Source organism: Arvicola amphibius, chromosome 1 (assembly GCF_903992535.2).
Source record: "Arvicola amphibius chromosome 1, mArvAmp1.2, whole genome shotgun sequence".
Lineage (NCBI taxonomy): Eukaryota > Metazoa > Chordata > Mammalia > Rodentia > Cricetidae > Arvicola > Arvicola amphibius.
The window spans coordinates 132,997,111-133,016,933 of record NC_052047.1 but is presented as its reverse complement, the minus strand read 5'-3'; the positions used below and the strand labels follow the sequence as shown (position 1 = coordinate 133,016,933).

Genomic DNA, 19,823 nt, shown 5'->3' with positions numbered 1-19,823 from the left:
GGCCTTTTTATATTGAAATCATTTAAACAGATCTATGGGAAGTTACAATAAATATAAAAAGTAGCAGAGGTCTTGCATACACTTTAACCAAATTCTTCCCAAAGAGGAAGTATGTATTTCTAAGGTCGATTACCCAAACCAAGCATCCATAAGCTTTATTCAGGTATCAACATTTATATATGCACTTGTTTGTCCATATATGGTATTACCATTTGCAGCTGCTGTTGTGGGATATTTGTACACTGTGTGAAGACATAGTGCTGGGATTGGTTTAATAAAGAGCTGAATGGCCAACAGGAAGGAGGTATAGACAGAACTTCCGGGCAGAGAGAAGTAGGAGGAGATAATCGAGGCACAGGGGAGATGCCAGAAGACACAGAGAATAAAGAGGAGGTGCAAGATGGAAGAGAGGTAATACCATGTGATAAAACATAGATTAATATAAATGGGTTAATTTAAGTTATAAGAACTAGTTAGAGCCGGGCGGTGGTGGCGCACGCCTTTAATCCCAGCACTCGGGAGGCAGAGGCAGGGGGATCTCTGAGTTTGAGGCCAGCCTGGTCAACAAGAGCTAGTTCCAGGACAGGCTCTAGAAACTACAGGGAAACCCTGTCTCGAAAAACCAAAAAAAAAAAAAAAAAAAAAAAAAAAAGAACTAGTTAGGAACAAGCCTAAGCTACAGGCTGAGCTTTCATAATAAAGTCTCCCTGTCATTATTTGTGAACCGGCGGCCCAAAGGAAAGTCTGACTACAAGCTGCACAGCAATCGCCATAATCAACACAGAGAACTGCTCTCTGCCACAGGGTCTGCTTGTGATGCCCTTGTAGCACTCCTTCACAGCCAATCATTTGTTCTGACATTTTGAGAATACAAACAGAAGCACACAGTAAAGATCTTTAGGGATTTTTTTAAAAAAAATTTCACTCAATGTAACTCTCTGAAGGCTCATTCAGGTGGCCCTTGGTGTTAACAGTCTGTACTTGCTATATCCAGTGCTGTGGGTATGTCACCATGCCATGCTGCTGACCACCTACTCAATTATTTCCATCTCTGACTACTAGGAATGAAGAAGTATCCATCCATGTTCAGGTCTTTGTGTGACCATAATTACCCACTTCTTTAGGATAGGCTAGAGAGCAACTGCAAGTTTATTTATAAAAGGAAGACAACAAGAAAACTACCACACCAAATTGTTTCTCCAGAGTGACTGAACTGTTTTATTTACATCTCCACCAGCAATGGATGAAAAGCCCAAGCATCTTTGCTTAGGTGTAATATTTCACTAGGTTCTTAATTCAATTTCTTTTCTAATGGGTACATATAGTGGCAATCTATCTTTCCTAGTGCCTATTAATACATATATCATTTTTTGGTGAAATGTCTATTTATGTATTTTGTCTACTTTTAAAGAATTTTTGGTTGGTTAATTACTCGGTTTTGAGAGTTCTTTCTGTAGATAAAAGTCCTTAGTTGAATAGGTAGGTATCTTGTAGACTTTTCTTCTAATCTTTTTTTTTTTAAATTGGAGAAACAGTTTCTATGTAGCCCTGGCTAACTTACTCTATACACCAGGCTGGCCTCAAACTCAAAGACCTGCTTCGGCCTCCCAAGGGCTGGGATTAAAAGTGTGTACAACCACCGCTGGCTAGTCTATCTTTTCTATTCATCCTCTGAACAGGGTCTTTCAGAAAACATGCATTTGAAATACTGATGATGTGCAATTATCAGTCTTCTCCTTTTCCAGATAACGGGCTTCACATCAACTCTAAAAGCTCTTTGCCTAATCCTTGACCTGCAGTTTTTCCCATGCTCACTCCTGGAAGTGCTATAGGGTTTTTTGTTTTGTTTTGTGGGTTTTTTTTTTTTGGTGTGTGTGCTATTGTTTTATATTTTTAATTAAAATTAATTACTTTTTAAAAATATTTATATTTATTTATTTACTTATTTATTTATTAATTATGTATACAACATTCTGCCTCCATGTATGCCTGCTCGCCAAAAGAGGGCGCCAGATCTCATTACAGATGGTTGTAAGCCACCATGTGGTTGCTGGGAATTGAACTCAGAACCTCTGGAAGAGCAGCCAGTGTTCTTAACATCTGAGCCATCTCTCCAGCCCGTCTTATGTTTTAAAGTTCAGTGTTTACAAATCCTTAACCATACCCAAGACTTCCTGGTTATTTACAACATCCACAAACTATAACACCGCAAATAAATCAGTCACATTTTTAAAGCTCAAAAGAACAATTAAGTCTGAACTGTCAGGATAGCTGTGCTGAAAATTTGCTGGTAAGCCAAGACCTTGTGGTAATACTCAGATTAATGGAGATATGTTAAATTAAAATGTGAAGAGCTAGCAAATAAAAACTTAGAGCTAATGGGCCAAGCAGTGTTTTAAATAATACAGTTTTTGTATGATTATTTCAGGGCCAGCCTAGCCGGGACTAACAAGTGGGCCCACCTCCTACAATTCTGTATTGTCTAAATGTTACTTTGTATTTTTGTTTGTTTTTGTTTTTCAAGGCAGGGTTTCTTTGTGTAGTCCTGGCTATACTAGAACTCACTCTATGACCAGGCTAGCCTGGAACTCACAGAGATCTACCTGCCTCTGCCTCCTGAGCATTAAAGGAACTAGCACTGGGATTAAAGACAATGGGGCACCACTACTGCATTTGCTACTTTGTAATTTTAAATTCTGCATTACAATAAAACAGTAGCATCATTTTAAATCTTTTAAAAATGCCATCTTCTATAGAATCTATTCTACAATAGCCACACAAACTGCAATAGTGTCTTAACAAACTTATCCAACAGCCAACACCAGTCATAGCATGGGAGAAAATTCAGCCCAGCTATTCATCAATCATAAATTTAGCAAGCTAAAATCATTACTTTTAGAAAAAGCAACACCACACACACACACACCCTTCTCCCTAATTTTTTTAATTCAACTTTGAACAACAACAAAAGTAACTGTAAACTCCCCCTAGAGCAGAGATTGGTGTTGTTAAATATCCTTTGCAAAGCACAGAAAAAGATACTCAAGTTAGTTTATTGATGTTATAAGATTTCTTCCTACCTAATCACACTCACCTGGCACAAGGCTTGAAAAAATATGGTATCTGTTAAAATTTTGAAAGTCTATGCCGCATGGTAGTGGTGGTGCACTCCTTTAATCCCAGTACTTGGGAGATAGAGACAGGTGGACCTCTGTGAGTTTAAGGCTAGCCTGGTCTACAGAGTGAGTTCCAAGACAGTCAGGGCTACACAGAGAAACCCTGTCTTGGGAATTAGGGAGCAGTCTATAAAGCATCAAAGTCTTTTAAAATCAAAAAATAAAAGTAATGAGAATATCCAACACTGGCAATACCTATCACTTTAAATTCTTGTTTTTCAAATATTAGTAATTTAATTTGCATTAAAAGTATATTTCTTCACACTCCTCCATTGCTAGTGGGAGTGCAAACTAGTTGGGATATCAGTGTGGGGATTTCTCAGAAAATTAGGAAACAACCTTCCTCAAGACCCAGCAATACCACTTTTGGGTATATATCCAAAGGATGCTCAATCATACCACAAGGACATGTGCTCAACTATGTTCATATAGCAGCATTGTTGGTCATACCCAGAACCTGAAAACAACCTAAATGCCCCTTGACTAAAGAATGGATAAGGAAAATATGGTACAGTTACACAACGGAGTACCACATAGCAGAAAAAAATAATGACATCTTAAAATTTTCTGAAAAAATAGATGGATCTAGAAAATATCATATTGAGTGAGGTTACCCAGACCCAGAAAGACAGACTTCATATGTACTCACTCACAGTGGCTTTTAGACATAAAGCAAAGAAAACCAACCTTCAATTCACAATCCCAGAGAACCTAGACAACAATGAGGACACTAAGAGAGACATACATGGATCTAAACTACATGGGAAGTAGAAAAAGACAAGCAATCCTGAGTAAATTGGGAGCATGGTGACCATGGGAGTAGAAGGGCAGGGGAGAGAAAGGGATGGGAGTGAAGAAAAATATACAGCTCAATAAAAGCAATAAAAAGAAGTATATTTCCTCAATAGCAATACAAGAAACTTAAAGTTCATATAAAAGTTTCAAGTTCATTTTTTAAATTACATAAATTTATTTTCCCAAATACCTAGGTACATCATTACTTTTAGGATACAATCCAGCCAGAGTTGCAGCCCTCAGACTGTAGGAAAAATACAACACACACACACACACACACACACACACACACACAAACACACAGGTTTTTAAAAATTTACACATATTTGCAGATGCTAACCTAGCAACTTTACTTGAAAGCATTAGTTTATCTTGGTGTAGACCTGTTCCTTAGTTGCAAGGCTGGTCTGAGCAAAAAGTAGATTCAAGGACAAGTTGGGCAGGGCCAACATGGTGGCACGCGCCTTTAATCCCAGCACTCAGGAGGCAGAGGCAGGCAGAGGTCTACAAGAGCTAGATCCAGGACAAGCTCCAAAGCTACAGAGAAACCTATTAAATCTCTAAAATTTTAGATATAAAAATGTTCATTACAATATTATTAAATAAAATAAAGAAAAGAAAGGCCCTCCATTTGTCTACCAATAGGGGCTTATAAATTATGGTCAAATCCAGGGCAGGACTCTACAGCCATTACAAGTGATAGAGACTAACTTCTGATGCCTGAAGTAAGATATGCTGCTACAAGTCTGACATGTAACCCCCATCCCAAATTCTGCAGGGAGAATACAAACAATTCAGCTCAGAAGAATCAAGTGTTTATCTATGTAACTTCTGATCTTTTCTACAATAACATACAAAAGTTTGCAAAGCACTTTCGGAATAGGAAACCAAATTAAAAGCTTTTATAGTTAATAAATATTGAATCAATTCAGCAAAGATACTCTGTTTCAGTTTTGATGAAAATACAACAGAAGCATTGATTTGGTACCTGTGTTGGAGTGATGATGGGAACACCACCAACAATATCAGTTCTGTAAGACACTTGCTTCTTGCCACAGTCACCTTGGCGACTCAGGCTGTCAGAAGCCGGCTGTGAGTCTGATTGCTTTGGTACCTGGAAGCGTAAGATGGATTTATCATACAACTAGAACTGTATTTGCAATCCTCTTCATTTTCAGCTAGTTAGTATCTACAGACGACTGACAAACAATCCACTTGCAATATTACAATTCAAGATCTCAGATTGCTCTGGTCTGGTAACACTTTAGGTCACAGGCATCACCACCTACTGCTGGTGCTTGTGCAGTCATTAGTTCACACACTTCCTCCACTCTCCCCTGGCCAATTCTCAGCACAGTTGGAGAAGGAAGCAGGGCTTAGAGGCAGCAGAGAACATAGGCTGAGATGCCTGCTGAACTACATTCTAGCCAAGTTTGTACAATAAAATGAAATCACACTTGGCATCAATTACATACTGAGTATGATTTAAAGTATATTTTATTTAGGAATCCTCACAATCTTTCAAAGATATTATCAACAACATGAATGATAAACACAACGATAATGGTATAAAAATGTTCAATTTAAAATTAAGTCATTTGCCCATCACCTGTGAACTACAGAGAAACTACTAACACTGTAGTCAAAGGCCCTACATGTACCAATGTGATTCCATCCAAGGCAGGGAATGTACAAAGATATCACGCAGGAACATCACTAAAAGTTGTAATTCCCAGGCTCCATCCCCAGAATGAGTCTCTAGAACATTCCCCACAAACTGGAGTTTCAGAAGGGACAGGTGCTTTTGAGGGACAGTGTTTCACAAACCACACTTAAGAAACCCTGCTCCAGCCTTTAATCCCAGCCTTTAATCCCTGCAGAGGCAGGCGGATCTCTGAGTTCAAGGCCAGCCTGGTCTACAAGAGCAAGTTCCAGGACAGGCTCTAGAAACTACAGGGAAACCCTGTCTCGAAAAACCAAAAAAAAAAAAAAAAAAAAAAGAAAGAAAAGAAAAGAAAAGAAAAGAAACCCTGCTCCACACTGTGCTCTCGTTCTACCTCACACTGCACTCACCAGGTCTGGAGGAGAGCTAGGGTACACTGCAGGGCTGTGTGCATGAGAAGATCTCAACCCATCTATGCTCACGAACACAACTGTTCATGGATACGAATGGCTTATATCTTAGGTAAGGTCATTTCTCGCACTGCCTCCCTTGTCAGGCCCTGGCAGCACTCTCCAGCTTCAAATGCATACTCCCTAAAGCACAATTTTAAAAAAACCTCAGAGACAGAAATTGGGGTTCAACCTAAAGGTCAGAAAAGCAAAGCAGTCAGCCACTGGTTCTTACCTTGACCTCAGTCAGAAAATGGCCATCCTGCCTCCAGGAATCTCAGAATAAGACTGTGTCTGAGAGCTGCCGCCTCCTATTTTGTAATCCTCTCTAGTTCTAGGATTAAGGGCGTGCCATTTTTATGCAACTGGCCCACAGCTAACAACCCTCATAATACAGTCTATGCAAGCACAAGTCCCCCACCTGAACTGAAGATTACAATAAAAGTTATTTAAATTACCATTACCTTGTTTTCAAAGAAAAGTGCAAGTAAACTATCCAGAATCAAGTAACTCCCTTAGAATTTATGAAAAACTCTTACTGAAAAGTGAGTCAAATCCGAACGCTAAGGTAAAGAACCTCCATTCCAACACACATGTCCACCTGCAAATCAGCCAGCTGTTAATGAGCATCAAATAGCCAACTCACAGGACAGAGGACAAACGCCAGAAATTAAATATTCTTCTGTACTATTGCTTCTTCCCTGATTCTTACGTGACTATTTCTTGGGAAGGATCTGAACGTGTGCTTAGGAGGCATTTACTATGATCCACAGAATGTTTCAATATTAGAAAAGAAAATACTGACTAGAGAAGGAAGATGTGAGCAAAGCAGTTATTTATGACGAAATGAATAAAAGGCTACAGCCCACTCAAAAGTTACAGGGCAGTGAAATTCGGCCAGCCAGGAATGAGTGCAGAGCCAGAGGACAGAACTAAAGTGTTTGATAAGTTCCTTGGCGGCAAGACCTGTATTCTCTCCATCTGACCTGGCTGACGGCAAAGGCCTGGTTAACACTGCAGGGCAAGGAGGCATTCTTTAGACCAATACTCAGCTTACTTGTCCTAGCTAGCTGTCATTTAAAAAAAAAAAAAAATCACTGTGAAATCTCTGCTACAATTTCAAAAGACTAGTTTTTAGATTAAAAGCTAATGTAGACTTTTAAATTAGAACTTACTAGAACTTATAAGACATTTTAGGAATAGTGGACTTCTGCTTAGGGAAAAACTATAGGCATTTTCTCATTCTTTAAACCAGTAAGGGTCCAGGAACCACTACACTGAGGGTAGACAAATACACATTTGAAAGCATGCTTCCAATTTTGATTTTCCAAACTCAAGTAACAAAATATGTCCTTCAAGATTATTTCTGCTAATACTACTGACCTTTTACAACTCTTCTTCTTTAAATATTCAGGAGATAGCTGACAATGTTGCACAGACGGAAGGTGGAGACAGACAGACTCCAGTGGTGAACAGCAGTGCATTAAGGAGGTGTGCTACTAAGGCTGGAACGCTTACCTAATCACCATGCTCTTAGCCACAACGCTCTAACAATCTCCAAGGTGAACCCACATTCTGGAAAACTCCAATTTTAAGTTTCTCTATGTTTTAAGTGTACAGATGACATAGTATTCAGCAGACCACTAAATTATAGGTGATCAAAATATTATTTGGAATGATTGTAGAGAAAGGTAAAACTACACACGTACTAAAATGGAAATATTAATCTTTCAAAGATCCTACATATAAATCATTAGACATTTAGATATGAAATTAGACATATCACACTCCAAAATAATTAAATATGCAAAATGCCTATGAAGTCTAAACTGATCTAAATTTCTGTTAAAACATTTAACAAGATGTCTATTTTTTCCTCTTTTTTTAAGATTTATTTATTTATTATGTATACAGTGTTCTGTCTGTATGTAAGCCTACAGACCAAAAGAGGGAGACAGATCTCATAGATGGTTGTGAGCCATCATGTGGTTGCTGGGAATTGAACTCAGGACCTCTGGAAGAGCAGTCAGTACTCTTAACCACTGAGACATCTCTCCAGTCCCCCAAGATGTCTATTTTTAACTACACACACACACACACACACACACACAGAGAGAGACACAGAGATTTGGTTTTTCAAGACAGGGTTTCTCTATGTAGCCCTGGATGCCCTGGAACTTGCTTTGTAGACCAGGCTGGCCTCAAACTCACAGAGATCAGCAGTCTGCCTCTACCTCCTGAGTGCTGGGATTAAAGGTGTGTGCCCCCACCACCCAGCTATTTTTTTTTTTAATTTTATCTGTATGGGTGCTTTGCCTGTATATCGTGTACCACCTACATGCCTGGTGCCTGTGAAGGCCAGAAGAAGGTACTGTGTGTCCCAGCACTGGGGTTATAAACAATTATAAACAGTTACGTGAGTATAGGGAACCAAATCCTTTGCAAGAGCAGCCAGTACTCTTAACTAGTCCCAGCAAAATACATCTTATTAAAGCCTGGGAATTCTCTCCTTTTCCTACGTTTACCTAAAACTGATTCCAGTCAGTTACCAGTTCTATATTAATATCACTGCACTTAAAATTACTGTATCTTATTTGTATTTATATTTTCTAAATAAAACTATAAATCACAAAAAAAATTATCAAGATTTATCTAAAAATAGTAAAAATGCCATATAAAATAAAGCTGCAAGATCCCAGAGGCTAATTAAATATTACCAGTTTCTCTTTCCTGCTGAAAAGCTTACAATAAAAATAAAATACTATTTAGTCCCATGAATAAACAAGAGAGCAATTCAAGGCATTCCAACTTAGTAAAATGCTGAGACTTTTCTTTAAATCATTAAAAGAAACCAGTTCTGCTTATTGCTGTAGACTATAAAAACAAATCCAGGAAAGTACTACATACAGACTTTATAAAGACAACTTCCAGGTAGGGAATATTTATTAGGAGCTCAAAATGATCAGCTAAAACTTTTAAGAATGTAAACTTCTGAATCTGCTCAAAATATTGCTATCATGAAACTGCACAAGCCCCAAAATAACTTCTGCTTCGCATACAGCTCAGATGTGGTGTGTGGGCGTTTTCTGTCATGTGGTAACAAGCTGTTCTGATACAAGACAAAAAAATGATCTAAGAACAGCCTTGGTCAGCTATCTTAACTCTGCTGCTGTGTGGCACAGAGAATCAATTACTTGAGATGAGGACTATATGCATTGATTTCCTGGAACATGCTCTTTGACCAAGAATAGATTAGGATCAATAAATAACTATACTCCACTGAAAAAAAAATTTAACTGATACAACCCCACACAGGAGGAGCTCCTTCCTAAACCCTTCTAGGCAGCCTACTTTTAAGGAGAAAAGGCACAGCAGCAGCAGCAGCAACAGCAGCAGCAGGGGAACTTGCTCAGAAAGGCTTGTCTGACTTTAGGAAGAGGTTCTTTGCTCATTGCACTGCAGAATTCTGGGTCCAGGACCAACCAACAGGCTTGCCTGGGTTTCAGCCTCATAGCTTACCAGTGCTGAAGTCTATACAAGTCACTCAACCTTTCTGGAAAACTGAAGGAAAACCTTCCATCTAAAGCCTTCCTGCTGGTATGGTGTAAATAATCAGTAAGTACTGATGTTCATTTTATTTTATTTTTTAAAAAAATATTTGTTTATTTATTTAGTATACAATATTCTGTCTGTGTGTATATCTGCAGGCCAGAAGAGGGCACCAGACCTCATTACAGATGGTTGTGAACCACCATATGGTTGCTGGGAATTGAACTCAGGACCTTTGGAAGAGCAGGCAATGCTCTTAACCACTGAGCCATCTCTCCAGCCCCTGATGTTCATTTTAAAACCAAACAGAAGAAAAGTTTAACAGCAGAGAGTTGTAGCATCAACAGGAGGGAAGAGCAGCAGGCCCTGAAACTCCAGGGAAAAGGACAGGTGATAGAAGTTTAGAGCTTCAGATATCCCTAGAGCACACAGGCCAGGACCCTCTGGGCACCATAACTCTTCAGACTCAATCTCTAGACCTGAGCCTTCTCCCTTGTGCACACCCACCTCCTTTACCTGCCGTGGCTTAGAAAAGGGTAATGCTATGCCCATCCCCAGAGTAAGAGGTCCAAAGCCTTTCATCTTACTCTAGATATACAACAAAAACACAATCAGCATGCACAGTGATGAATCCTTACTGGAGACACAGTGAAAGGCATTCAGAGGCTGATCACCCCACGCACAACAAATGGCTCACATTCAGATCATATCTTTTCAACCAAGCTTGAATGTGTAACCTGCTGGTAATCTGAGGATATTACATACATTTTTAAAAATGTAAAGATTACTTCTGTAAAGGGAAAATTTTAAATACATACTTACTGTAATTTTTATAGCTTTGTTCAAGACATTTACCCACTCCACTAAGTCTTGCTGATCATTGGCTTGTAGGAAGTATTTTCTCATCCCTGCATTCATAACTGTCAAAATAAAAGTACATGAAATAAAGTTGTTACCTCTAAATTATTTTTAGGACAGCTGAAAATGTCTTCCCAGATTCAACACTGCAACTCTTGGATTTCACAAAATACATTAGGCCATATAAAACACTGCTTTCACTGAGCTATACAGGCAAAACTCTTTCATGACCAGTTTTCATTAAATGCATATACTGCTAAATAGTGAGTCAGTTCTCCAGTGATGTACACTTCAATCCCAACACTCAGGAGGCGGGCGGATCTCTGTGAGTTCAAGGCCAGCCTGGCCTACACAGAGAGTTCCAGGAGCCAGGGCTATTACACAGAGAAACCCTATCTCAAAAAAACTAAACAAACTAAAAGAACATCACAATGAAATACCACTTGGACATGCACCTCCACACTTTGACCAGAATTTCTGTGGAATAATTTTCTTGATACAGACTTAATGAGTCACAGGGTATTAACATTTAAAAATTTTGTTTTGAGGGGACTGGAGAGATGGCTCAGAAATTAAGAGCACTGGCTATACTTCCACAGGACCTGGGTTCAATTCCTAGCACCCACATGATAGCTCACAATTGTCTGAAACTCCTCTTCCAGGGTATCCAATACCCTCTCCTGACCTCTGAGAGCACTGCATACTGCATACAAGTGGTGTATAGACCTGACAGCAAAATACCCATTCTAATAAAATCATTTTAAAAGTAATTTTTAAAAATTTTGTTTTGGGTCAGGCATGGTGGCATATGCCTTTAATCCTAGGACTCAGGAGACAGAAGCAGGTGGATCTCTTTGTGTTCACTATCAACCTGGACTACAAAGGAGTTCCAGGTCAGCTAGAGCTATATAGTGAGACACTGTCTCAAACAAAAAACAAAAAGAAAAAGAAAGCCAACTTTTGCATTAGAAAATTGCCTTCCCTAATACTGAATCCCTATCCAGAAGCGTCTTCCCAATTGTGTGCACAAGACCTCTAACACGTCTCACCTGTAACTGTTACTAGCATCTGTGCTACATATATATACACCCCTGGCTTTTAAGTCTTGAAGCTTGGGGGCTCCAAGTCTGAACCATTCGTTACTGCATAGCTTTCTGGTAGCTGCTCCTCCACTACCGATGATTCCTTTCTCTCTCCTAGCCCAAGTGGAGCAGTTCTTGCTGTCCCTAATGTCTAAGTTATTGCAACATCTCCACTGCACTCTTTCTGTCTTCTGACATATGTGAGAATAATCCCCTGTAACAATTACCTTGGGACCGAGAAATGCCTCAAATATTATTTCATTCAATGAAGCCTAGCTGATATAGCACTATATTAACAACCTAATTAGTTGCTAATTAGTACATAACTAAACCTTGCTTGAATTTGAATTTAATTAATTATTGAGAAAGTAAGTTTTACACGGGTATTAGGCACCTGCATTTGCTTCATGAGCATTATATATTCTTTTGCTCACTTCTCTTGAGCTGCTCAGTGTAATTTACTGATCTGCAGGAGCTTTCCTATTAACCAGTTACTTTATCATAAGTACTTTCCCTGTTAATTCTCATGGTATCCTTGACAAAACAAATATTCTATCAATTTTCCTTTTAATCCTGTAGACTTTATGTATTTGAAAACCTCCATAACTTAAGCTTATACACATATTTATTTTTTAGCCTCTGATAGTATTTTTAGCCCAAAATAAGATTTGCATTTAACCTTAAATACAAAGATGGTTACACTTGAAGCTTTCGCCAAAGAAAATTTAAAAACCAAACCTTATTATTTCATTTTTTTTTTTCTTTGGTTTTTCGAGACAAAGTTTCTCTGTGTAACAGTTCTTGTTGTCCTGGAACTAGCTCTTGTAGACCGGGCTGGCTTTGAACTCATGGAGATCCACCTGCCTCCTTAGGGACTGGAACCCTGCACTTCACAGCGGTCTACAAGTCATAAGGAGCTCTTTAATTACACCTATTTATATCATATGCATGTGTTTAGAAAATCAAAGACTACTGTAGAAGCAAATGCATCTAATGCACCTTAACAGCCACACTGTTGAAATTGTTCAAATATAAAACCAACTTCCAAGGCCAGGTATAGCCAGGCGTGGCAGCACACACCTTTAATACTAACCCTCTGAGAGGCAGAGGTAGGCCTAGTTCTGTGAGTTCCAGGCCAGCCCAATCTACATAGTGAATTCTAGGAAAGCCAAGGCTGCAGAGTGAGACTCTGCCTCAAAACCAACCAACCAATAAAAAGACAAACAAAAAACTTCCAAAAATCTCCACCACAACACTGAATTATTAATGTACTAGCACTGAGTTGAATATGACTAAGAGAAGAAGGAAATGAAAACCTTCAAGGGAAAAGAAAAGTTATTTCTCAAACACACATGATTTTGAAATTGGGCCTGAGAACAAACTACTCTAAAACAGAGCTCCCTAGACTAAGTTGAAGATCACAGAAGTCAAAGCATATCTTATGATGCGCTACAGAAAAATTCATCTGAAAAGTAAAAAACTGTAATACACCACATTTTATACTTTTGTTTGTTTCTAGAGCAATGGTTCTCAACCTGTGGGTATTGAACCCCTTGGGGGTTGAGCAATCCTTTTACAGGGGTCGCCTAAGACCATCAGAAAACACAGATATTTGCATTGTGATTCATAACTGTAGCAAAATTACAGTTATGAAGTAATAACGAAAATAATTTGATGGTTGGGAGTCACCACAACATGAGGAACTGTTCTAAAGGGTCACAGCATAGGAAGGCTGAGAAGCCCTAGAGAATGTGTATTTCAGCATAACTAGGAACTCCCTAGGACAGATCTGCTGCTAACATACAGTAGTCAGCACAGCATTCATCAGACCTTGTCCACCGTAGGCTCAATGGCTTAGTTCTTCCAGAGGATACAAGTACGACTCCAGAACCCATGTGGCCATGTACAACTGTCTAGAACTCCAGTCCCAGGGAAATCCGACAGGCACCACCAGACACACACCTGGTGCCCAAACATACATGAAAGCAAAACATGCATACACACAAAATAAAATAGTAAGTTTAAAAATAAATAGAATCTAACAGTGGACTACAATAGCTGGCACAAAGCAAATGTATATAATAGGTATACTTCTAAAAGTGTAATATTTATAGAAGGCCTTTTTGAAGGAAAAAAGGAGGCCAACATAATTAAACTAAAAAGACTCCCTCAGAATGTTGTATACATAATAAAAATAAATTTAAAAAAAAAAAGGGCTGGAGAGATGGCTCAGAGGTTAAGAGCACTGACTGCTCTTCCAAAGGTTCTGAGTTCAATTCCCAGCAACCACATGGTGGCTCACAACCATCTGTACAGATCTGGCGCCCTCCTCTGGCGTGCAGGCATACTTTGAGGCAGAATGTTGTATACATAATAAAAATAAATTTAAAAAGACTCCTTGCAGTTTGAGATGTGGCTCAGTGTTTGTCTACCAAACTTCTAGCCCCCAACCCCCAAAACAAAAAACTAAAACAAACAAAATAACACACCTCTTGGTATCCCTTGTCGTTGGAATAAAAAACTCGCATGCTTTTATTTCATGGCAAGGGGAGCAAAGCCATCTGCTACAAACTACAAAGTCAGGAATTAGCAAGGCGGATAAAGGTGTGCAGGGCTCCGGAGCACTGTCTAATCTGAGTCCTGCTCTCCTTATCTCCACATCAGCATGTGAAGATGTGGACACAGTGATCCTCTCTATCATCGTCCTCAGGTTTCCAGAGAGGGACTTACTGGAAAGTGGTGTGTATGCGGTGCGGGGGGGGGGGGGGGGGGGACGGACGGACATGGAAAGGAAGAAAAAGCTGTGACCCCACAAACACAAAGCCAGGACACCTCTGGGTTGCCAAACCTTTTAGGCAGTCCTCAGAGGCTTGTTTGCATCCTGCCTTTTCACCTGAGTACATTTGTATTCAAACTTTACAACAGAGGAAATAAAACAAATGCATAAAAACTACAGCACAGGCATTAGTGTAACTGCAGCAAAAACCCTCTCATGATCCAGGACTAAATGGCCATGACTCAAGTGTGTTAGTGTGGCCACAGATTTAGTGGTGATGGGGTCCTTTCTCATTTCTCTGGTTTTTGTTCCCCCCTCCCTTTTTTTGAGAAAATGGCTGGTGGCCTGTGATCTGCCATCTTCTTGAAATGCTGAGATTACAAGTTTATAAGTGAGATTGCCACATCAATTTCTCTATTACCTCTTTTTAACTTTTGCTGATTTGCCTTTAAAAAAAAAAGTTAGCCTGGTGGTGGTGGCACATGCCTTTAATCCCAGCTCTAGAGAGGCAAAGAGGTCTCTTGAGCTTGAGGCCAGTCTGATCTACAGAGAGTTCCAGAACATCCAGGGATACACAGAGAAACTCTGTCTTGGGGAGAAAAGAGAAAAAGGTTTTCTTCTGTGTTTTGCATTACTTGTTTCTTTTTCTATCTGATAAGTCTTCTCAAATACTAAGTAATTTGGGCTGTCTGTTACTATTTTAAAAGAGGGACTAAAAGGCTGGTTGTACCCTCTTGGGTTGTGAGGGTGGCACATATTGCCTAGCGACAACATCCAGATGTCAGTACCACCCTTCAGTTCTTGAGGGTACTCAGGCTCTACCCATCTATTGCTGGCTGCAGCTGGCTGCAGGTTCCCTGGGACTGCATAGGACAGAGCTAGTTCAGTATTCAGATTCTCCTTTAATCCTCCTTTTCAGTTTGTGCCTCATTCCTTCCCTTCTCTGGGCTTAGTGTTAGTTTCTATTTCTGGACACACCACACATCCCATTCCCTGCTGGGCTGGGGGAAGGGCTGCTGCCGACATGAGCCAAAGGGAGACAGAGACCAGAGTTTTGGTTTTTGTTGGTTTTTTTTTTTTAAAGACATCCAAACAAAGAACCTGTTCTCAGCCCCCCACCCCTTCATTGTAGCTTCCCCCATCCCCCAAACAGGTGCCATTACCTAAGCCTATTAGAGAGGGATGGGGCAGGGCACTGAAATGGTTAGCTCTTTATTGGCCTCTTTCTCTGCTCAGCAAAGTGAGTTGCTATTCTTCCATCTGCTTCCATATTTATACACTGAGAGCCACCTGCTCATGTCTCCTACCTTTATCAAAGATAAGGTTTGAGTGTTTCTTGTTTCCCCTGTTTCAGGTTAATTAGAGATAGCCTGCCACTTTAGAATGAAGTTGGGGTTCTAGTATCTCTCTCTGAAGGCAACTGTTTTATGAATCTCTACTCCTGCCAGATGCAGCGGACTACAGAAAAACGAACAAGAAGCTCATCTTATTCTTTGATCCCAACTAAAATCACCTACTCTAATTAGGCCCAATAACTATGAATGTTGAGTTTATTACTAAATAAAAGGTTTCTATATCCCGATATTAAGTATCTCTGCCGATGCAGCAAACACAATCAAGCTGAATTAAGAGTCCAGATTTAATAAATAAAACACACCAGGATGGTCTTCCAAGAGAGGAGAAGGGGAGAGGGAACAGGAAAACCACCTGGCCTTTCCTTAGGAGGCCTTTAAATACCCTGTGGGTGTGGTCGTGAGGAAGAGCCACCATTTCTTGTGCTTTCTGAGACTGGGAAAGGTTAGAGGTGGGGAGGAGAGGGCAAGGCGGAATTCCACCTGAACACTTTAAACAACACCCTCAAACTAACAAAGGGGAGACATTTTAAGTGTTAAAAGGATGTGTGTTTGGGCTGGAGGTGTATTTAGCTCAGTGGTAGAGCATCTGCCTAGTATGCCCAAGTCCTAGGTTCAAAATCCAGCACTAAAAATAAGCATGTGGGGGCTGGAGAGATGGCTCAGTGGTTAAGAGCACTCACTGGCTGTTCTACCCAAGGTCGTGAGTTCAATTCCCAGAAACCACATGGTGGCTCATAACCATCTGTAATGAGATTTGGCATGTGGGCATAAATGGAGGCAGAATGGTGTATACACAATAAATAAATAAATCTAAAAAAAATAAAAAAATAAAAATAAGCATGTGATCATATATTCTAACAGAATTCTCTAATTAGAGCCCTAATAGCCTTTAATTCCAAGGCTCTGAAACATCCTCTTATTTAGTAACCATAATTCTAATCTGCAGCAATGTATAACTTTTACAAAGGTTTCTTAATAATGACAAACAGAGCAGGCTTCTCTGAGCAGCTAACTTCAATCTGTTCACAATGGCTTTTAACTTACTGGACATATGTGGCTGCTATCAGATTCTGTTCTAAATACCAACCTGCAGGAGAAAGCCACCCTCTATACTCGGAAGAAAGCAAAGAACTTTAACATTAACATTGCCCCAAAAGTACCCTTTTTTAACTTCAATGTGAAACAGTCCCCCTTTTATAGGAGTTAGTCAATCTTAATTTCTGTCTCTTCCCACGTTAACAGACTGAGAGGCACCAATTTCCTCAATTTGAGCTACCACCCATTCTCTTAACACACTCTAAATTTCTCCATATATTAATGCACACTAATTGTAAAAGCCAAGAAGTTTCACTGAGCCACTCTGTCCAACCCCCCCCCCCCCCGTATCCTCTCTTGCTCGTGTTTTAGTTACTTGCCTCACTGCTACAACAAAACATCTGACAGAAGCAATTTAAGGAAGGAAGGGTCCATTCTCGCCTACAGTTCCAGATGATACAGCCCTCACAACAGGGAAGATGTGGAAGCAGGAACAGGAGGTGGCAGGTCACAGTGCATCCACAGTCAGGAAGCAGAAAAATGATGAACCTCTGTGCTCTGCTCACTGCCTCCCCAAACCCATGTAATGGTTCTACTCACATTTAGGAAGTTCTTCCCACCTCTGCTAATCTATTCTCTAGGTCTGATTAACTCCCTCACAGACTTGTTTCTCCAAAGGGTTGTTTTCATGATGGTTCTAAATTCTATAAGATGACAATCAAGATTAGGCACCACACCCTAGCATCCTGCTCCACACTGTTCCACAGAAGAGAAGGTTCTCTTCTCTTTCCCTGGCCCTTTCTACTACTTTTAGGCCATTTTTAACTCTAATTTCCACATATTAGAAAAAAAATGTCACTTCTTGGTATATGCCTAAAGGAAATGAAATCAGCATACAAGAGAAACAACTGCAAACCAGTCAGTCAGGATATGGAATCTGCCAGGTGGAGGCCAAATCTCCAAGTCTCTGTACTTCTAACCTTCTTCTAGCTTCTCTCGCCTCCATCGGTTCCATCCCGTTTAAGACCTTAAGTGCAGGAGTCCAAAAGTCACACGAGTCACCCATCTGCTGAACTGCCTTGTGTGGAGCCAGCAGCCTCACTCACCTTCAGGCACTCCCTACTTTCTTCCCTGTTTCAAAATGAACTGCACTGCTTGTCAACATACAGCACCCTGACCTCTGCCTCCAGCATCGGTCTGCACGCAGTTCCTACGTCACGTTCTCCTCCCCTGCACACCTCTGCCCAAGAGGTCTTATGTCTTGTGACTGGTGGTAAAAAGTGGTCAGCGATTTACTTGGTCCCCAGCATGGGGTGTCCTCACCCATGGTGGCACCTTTGACTATATCCCCGTCTACTGACGGCTGGGATGATAACGACAGATATTATATGTGTCAGTTAGTCTGAGATCCTTGAGGCACCAATCCTCCTTATTCTCCCACAGCCCAATGTGTCCTAGGTACTCACTGCACACCTATGCACAGCCTATGTAACATCCTCAACTCCTCCTGCCTCCAAGGTGTGAATATCTCATTCCCTTGCAAAAGACAACTCCTTTGCATTATTTATGTGATCCAACAGAGAAAAAAAAAGGTACAGCTAAAAACTACCTGAAGTACTGCTGGGTGAGATCACAACAGTTACATATGAATGTGGGGAGGTTATGACTAGAATGAGAAGAGGAAAGACTCATGGGGTTGGTAGCCAAGGTCAAAGTTTTATTCCCTCACCTGGATGATAGGTGTAGTAAAGGAATTTCTTATAGATTCATTAAGCCATAGGTTTGTTTCTGGTTTACTGTATTACTTTTTATCAGCCTAATTTATTTTTTAAAAAATTTATTTATTTATTATATACACAATAGTTTGTCTACATGTATGCCTGCAGGCCAGAAGAGGCCACCAGACCTCATTACAGATGGTTGTGAGCCACCATGTGGTTGCTGGGAATTGAACTCAGGACCTTTGGAAAAGCAGGCAATGCTCTTAACCGCTGAGCCATCTCTCCAGCCCTTATCAGGCTAAGTTAAAATAACAAGCAGAGCTGGCAGGACAGCTGAGCAGGTAAAGGCACTCGCCACCAAGCCTGATGGTCTGAGTTCAACCCCTTGAGCCCACATGGTGAAGGAGAGAACTGACTCCTGGAAGTTGTTCTCTCATCTCCACATGAATGTTGTGACACAAATAAATAAATAATCTTTTTTTTTTTTAAGAAGAACTAAGAGGAGGTTGGTAGAATGATTATCATTTAGAAAATAAATAATGAAAATATGGCTACTTACCAAAACAGAACTCTGCCTTTGGCCTTAACTTGGTTGCATCACTAACCTAGTAAGAAAGAGGGCTGAGTTACTCCTTCTCACATGTTACATACAATACTCAGCTTCAAGTACTATACCATCTTCCACACGCACCATTTCCCACTTAGCATACCAATCTGAAGTTAAAATTTAAAAGCAACCTAAAGATAGCAAATTAGATACAGAATAATCTGGGTCCCAATTGTAATAAAATGATACTTCTACATTTTCTTTGAATAACTTTTCTCCAGAAAATGTGAAGAAGTTGAAAGTGTACCTGTAGGCGTTGTCACACACACTTGTAACATAATCTACAACATGCCCTCAATGAATAGAAAAACTATGGATATCCCAAACTTGTTTCTATGTTGGCAGTCAACTGAAGTGAAGATGGTAGACTGCAAGCTTGTTTATCTAAAGTCCAAAGCCCAGAAGGCTTTAATCTCTTTGAGGAGTCAGCATGGCACTCAACCTCCTCCTGCTGGAGGTCATGACGTTCAGAACAGTCTCATAGCTGATACAACTAGCCACACTACCTCAGTACTATTCCTCAGACCCTATTCATGACCTCTGCTGGGCTGTTCCCAGTGACAGGACTCATATTTTGCATTTCAAAATGAATTCCTGACAAATCCCAAATCACAGCCCAATCATGATGAAGTTTGTTTTAGGAATAAATCCTAGGGAAAATCACATGCCTAAAGTGGAGCAATAAAACTGTATAGTCCAAACTACAGAGTAGAAGGAGAGGCACTACACAAACAGGGTTACATTTTAACTCAGAATA

General features: G+C 40.1%; 1 protein-coding gene across 6 annotated transcripts in view; it reads right to left on the bottom strand.

Annotated features, from left to right (window-relative positions):
* The window catches only part of Plekha1 (pleckstrin homology domain containing A1), a 53,901-nt gene that overhangs the window by 14,401 nt on the left and 19,677 nt on the right, over positions 1 to 19,823 (bottom strand). For 5 of the 6 annotated variants that reach the window (XM_038344531.1, XM_038344535.1, XM_038344518.1 and 2 more), the window contains exons 4-6: positions 19,019 to 19,064; positions 10,455 to 10,552; positions 4,960 to 5,085 (exon numbers count right to left, since the gene is read on the bottom strand). In XM_038344531.1, the coding sequence (XP_038200459.1) occupies positions 4,960 to 5,085; positions 10,455 to 10,552; positions 19,019 to 19,064 (270 nt within the window). The remainder of the gene's footprint in view (positions 1 to 4,959; positions 5,086 to 10,454; positions 10,553 to 19,018; positions 19,065 to 19,823) is intronic. The other variant, XM_038344550.1, reaches the window with a different exon arrangement.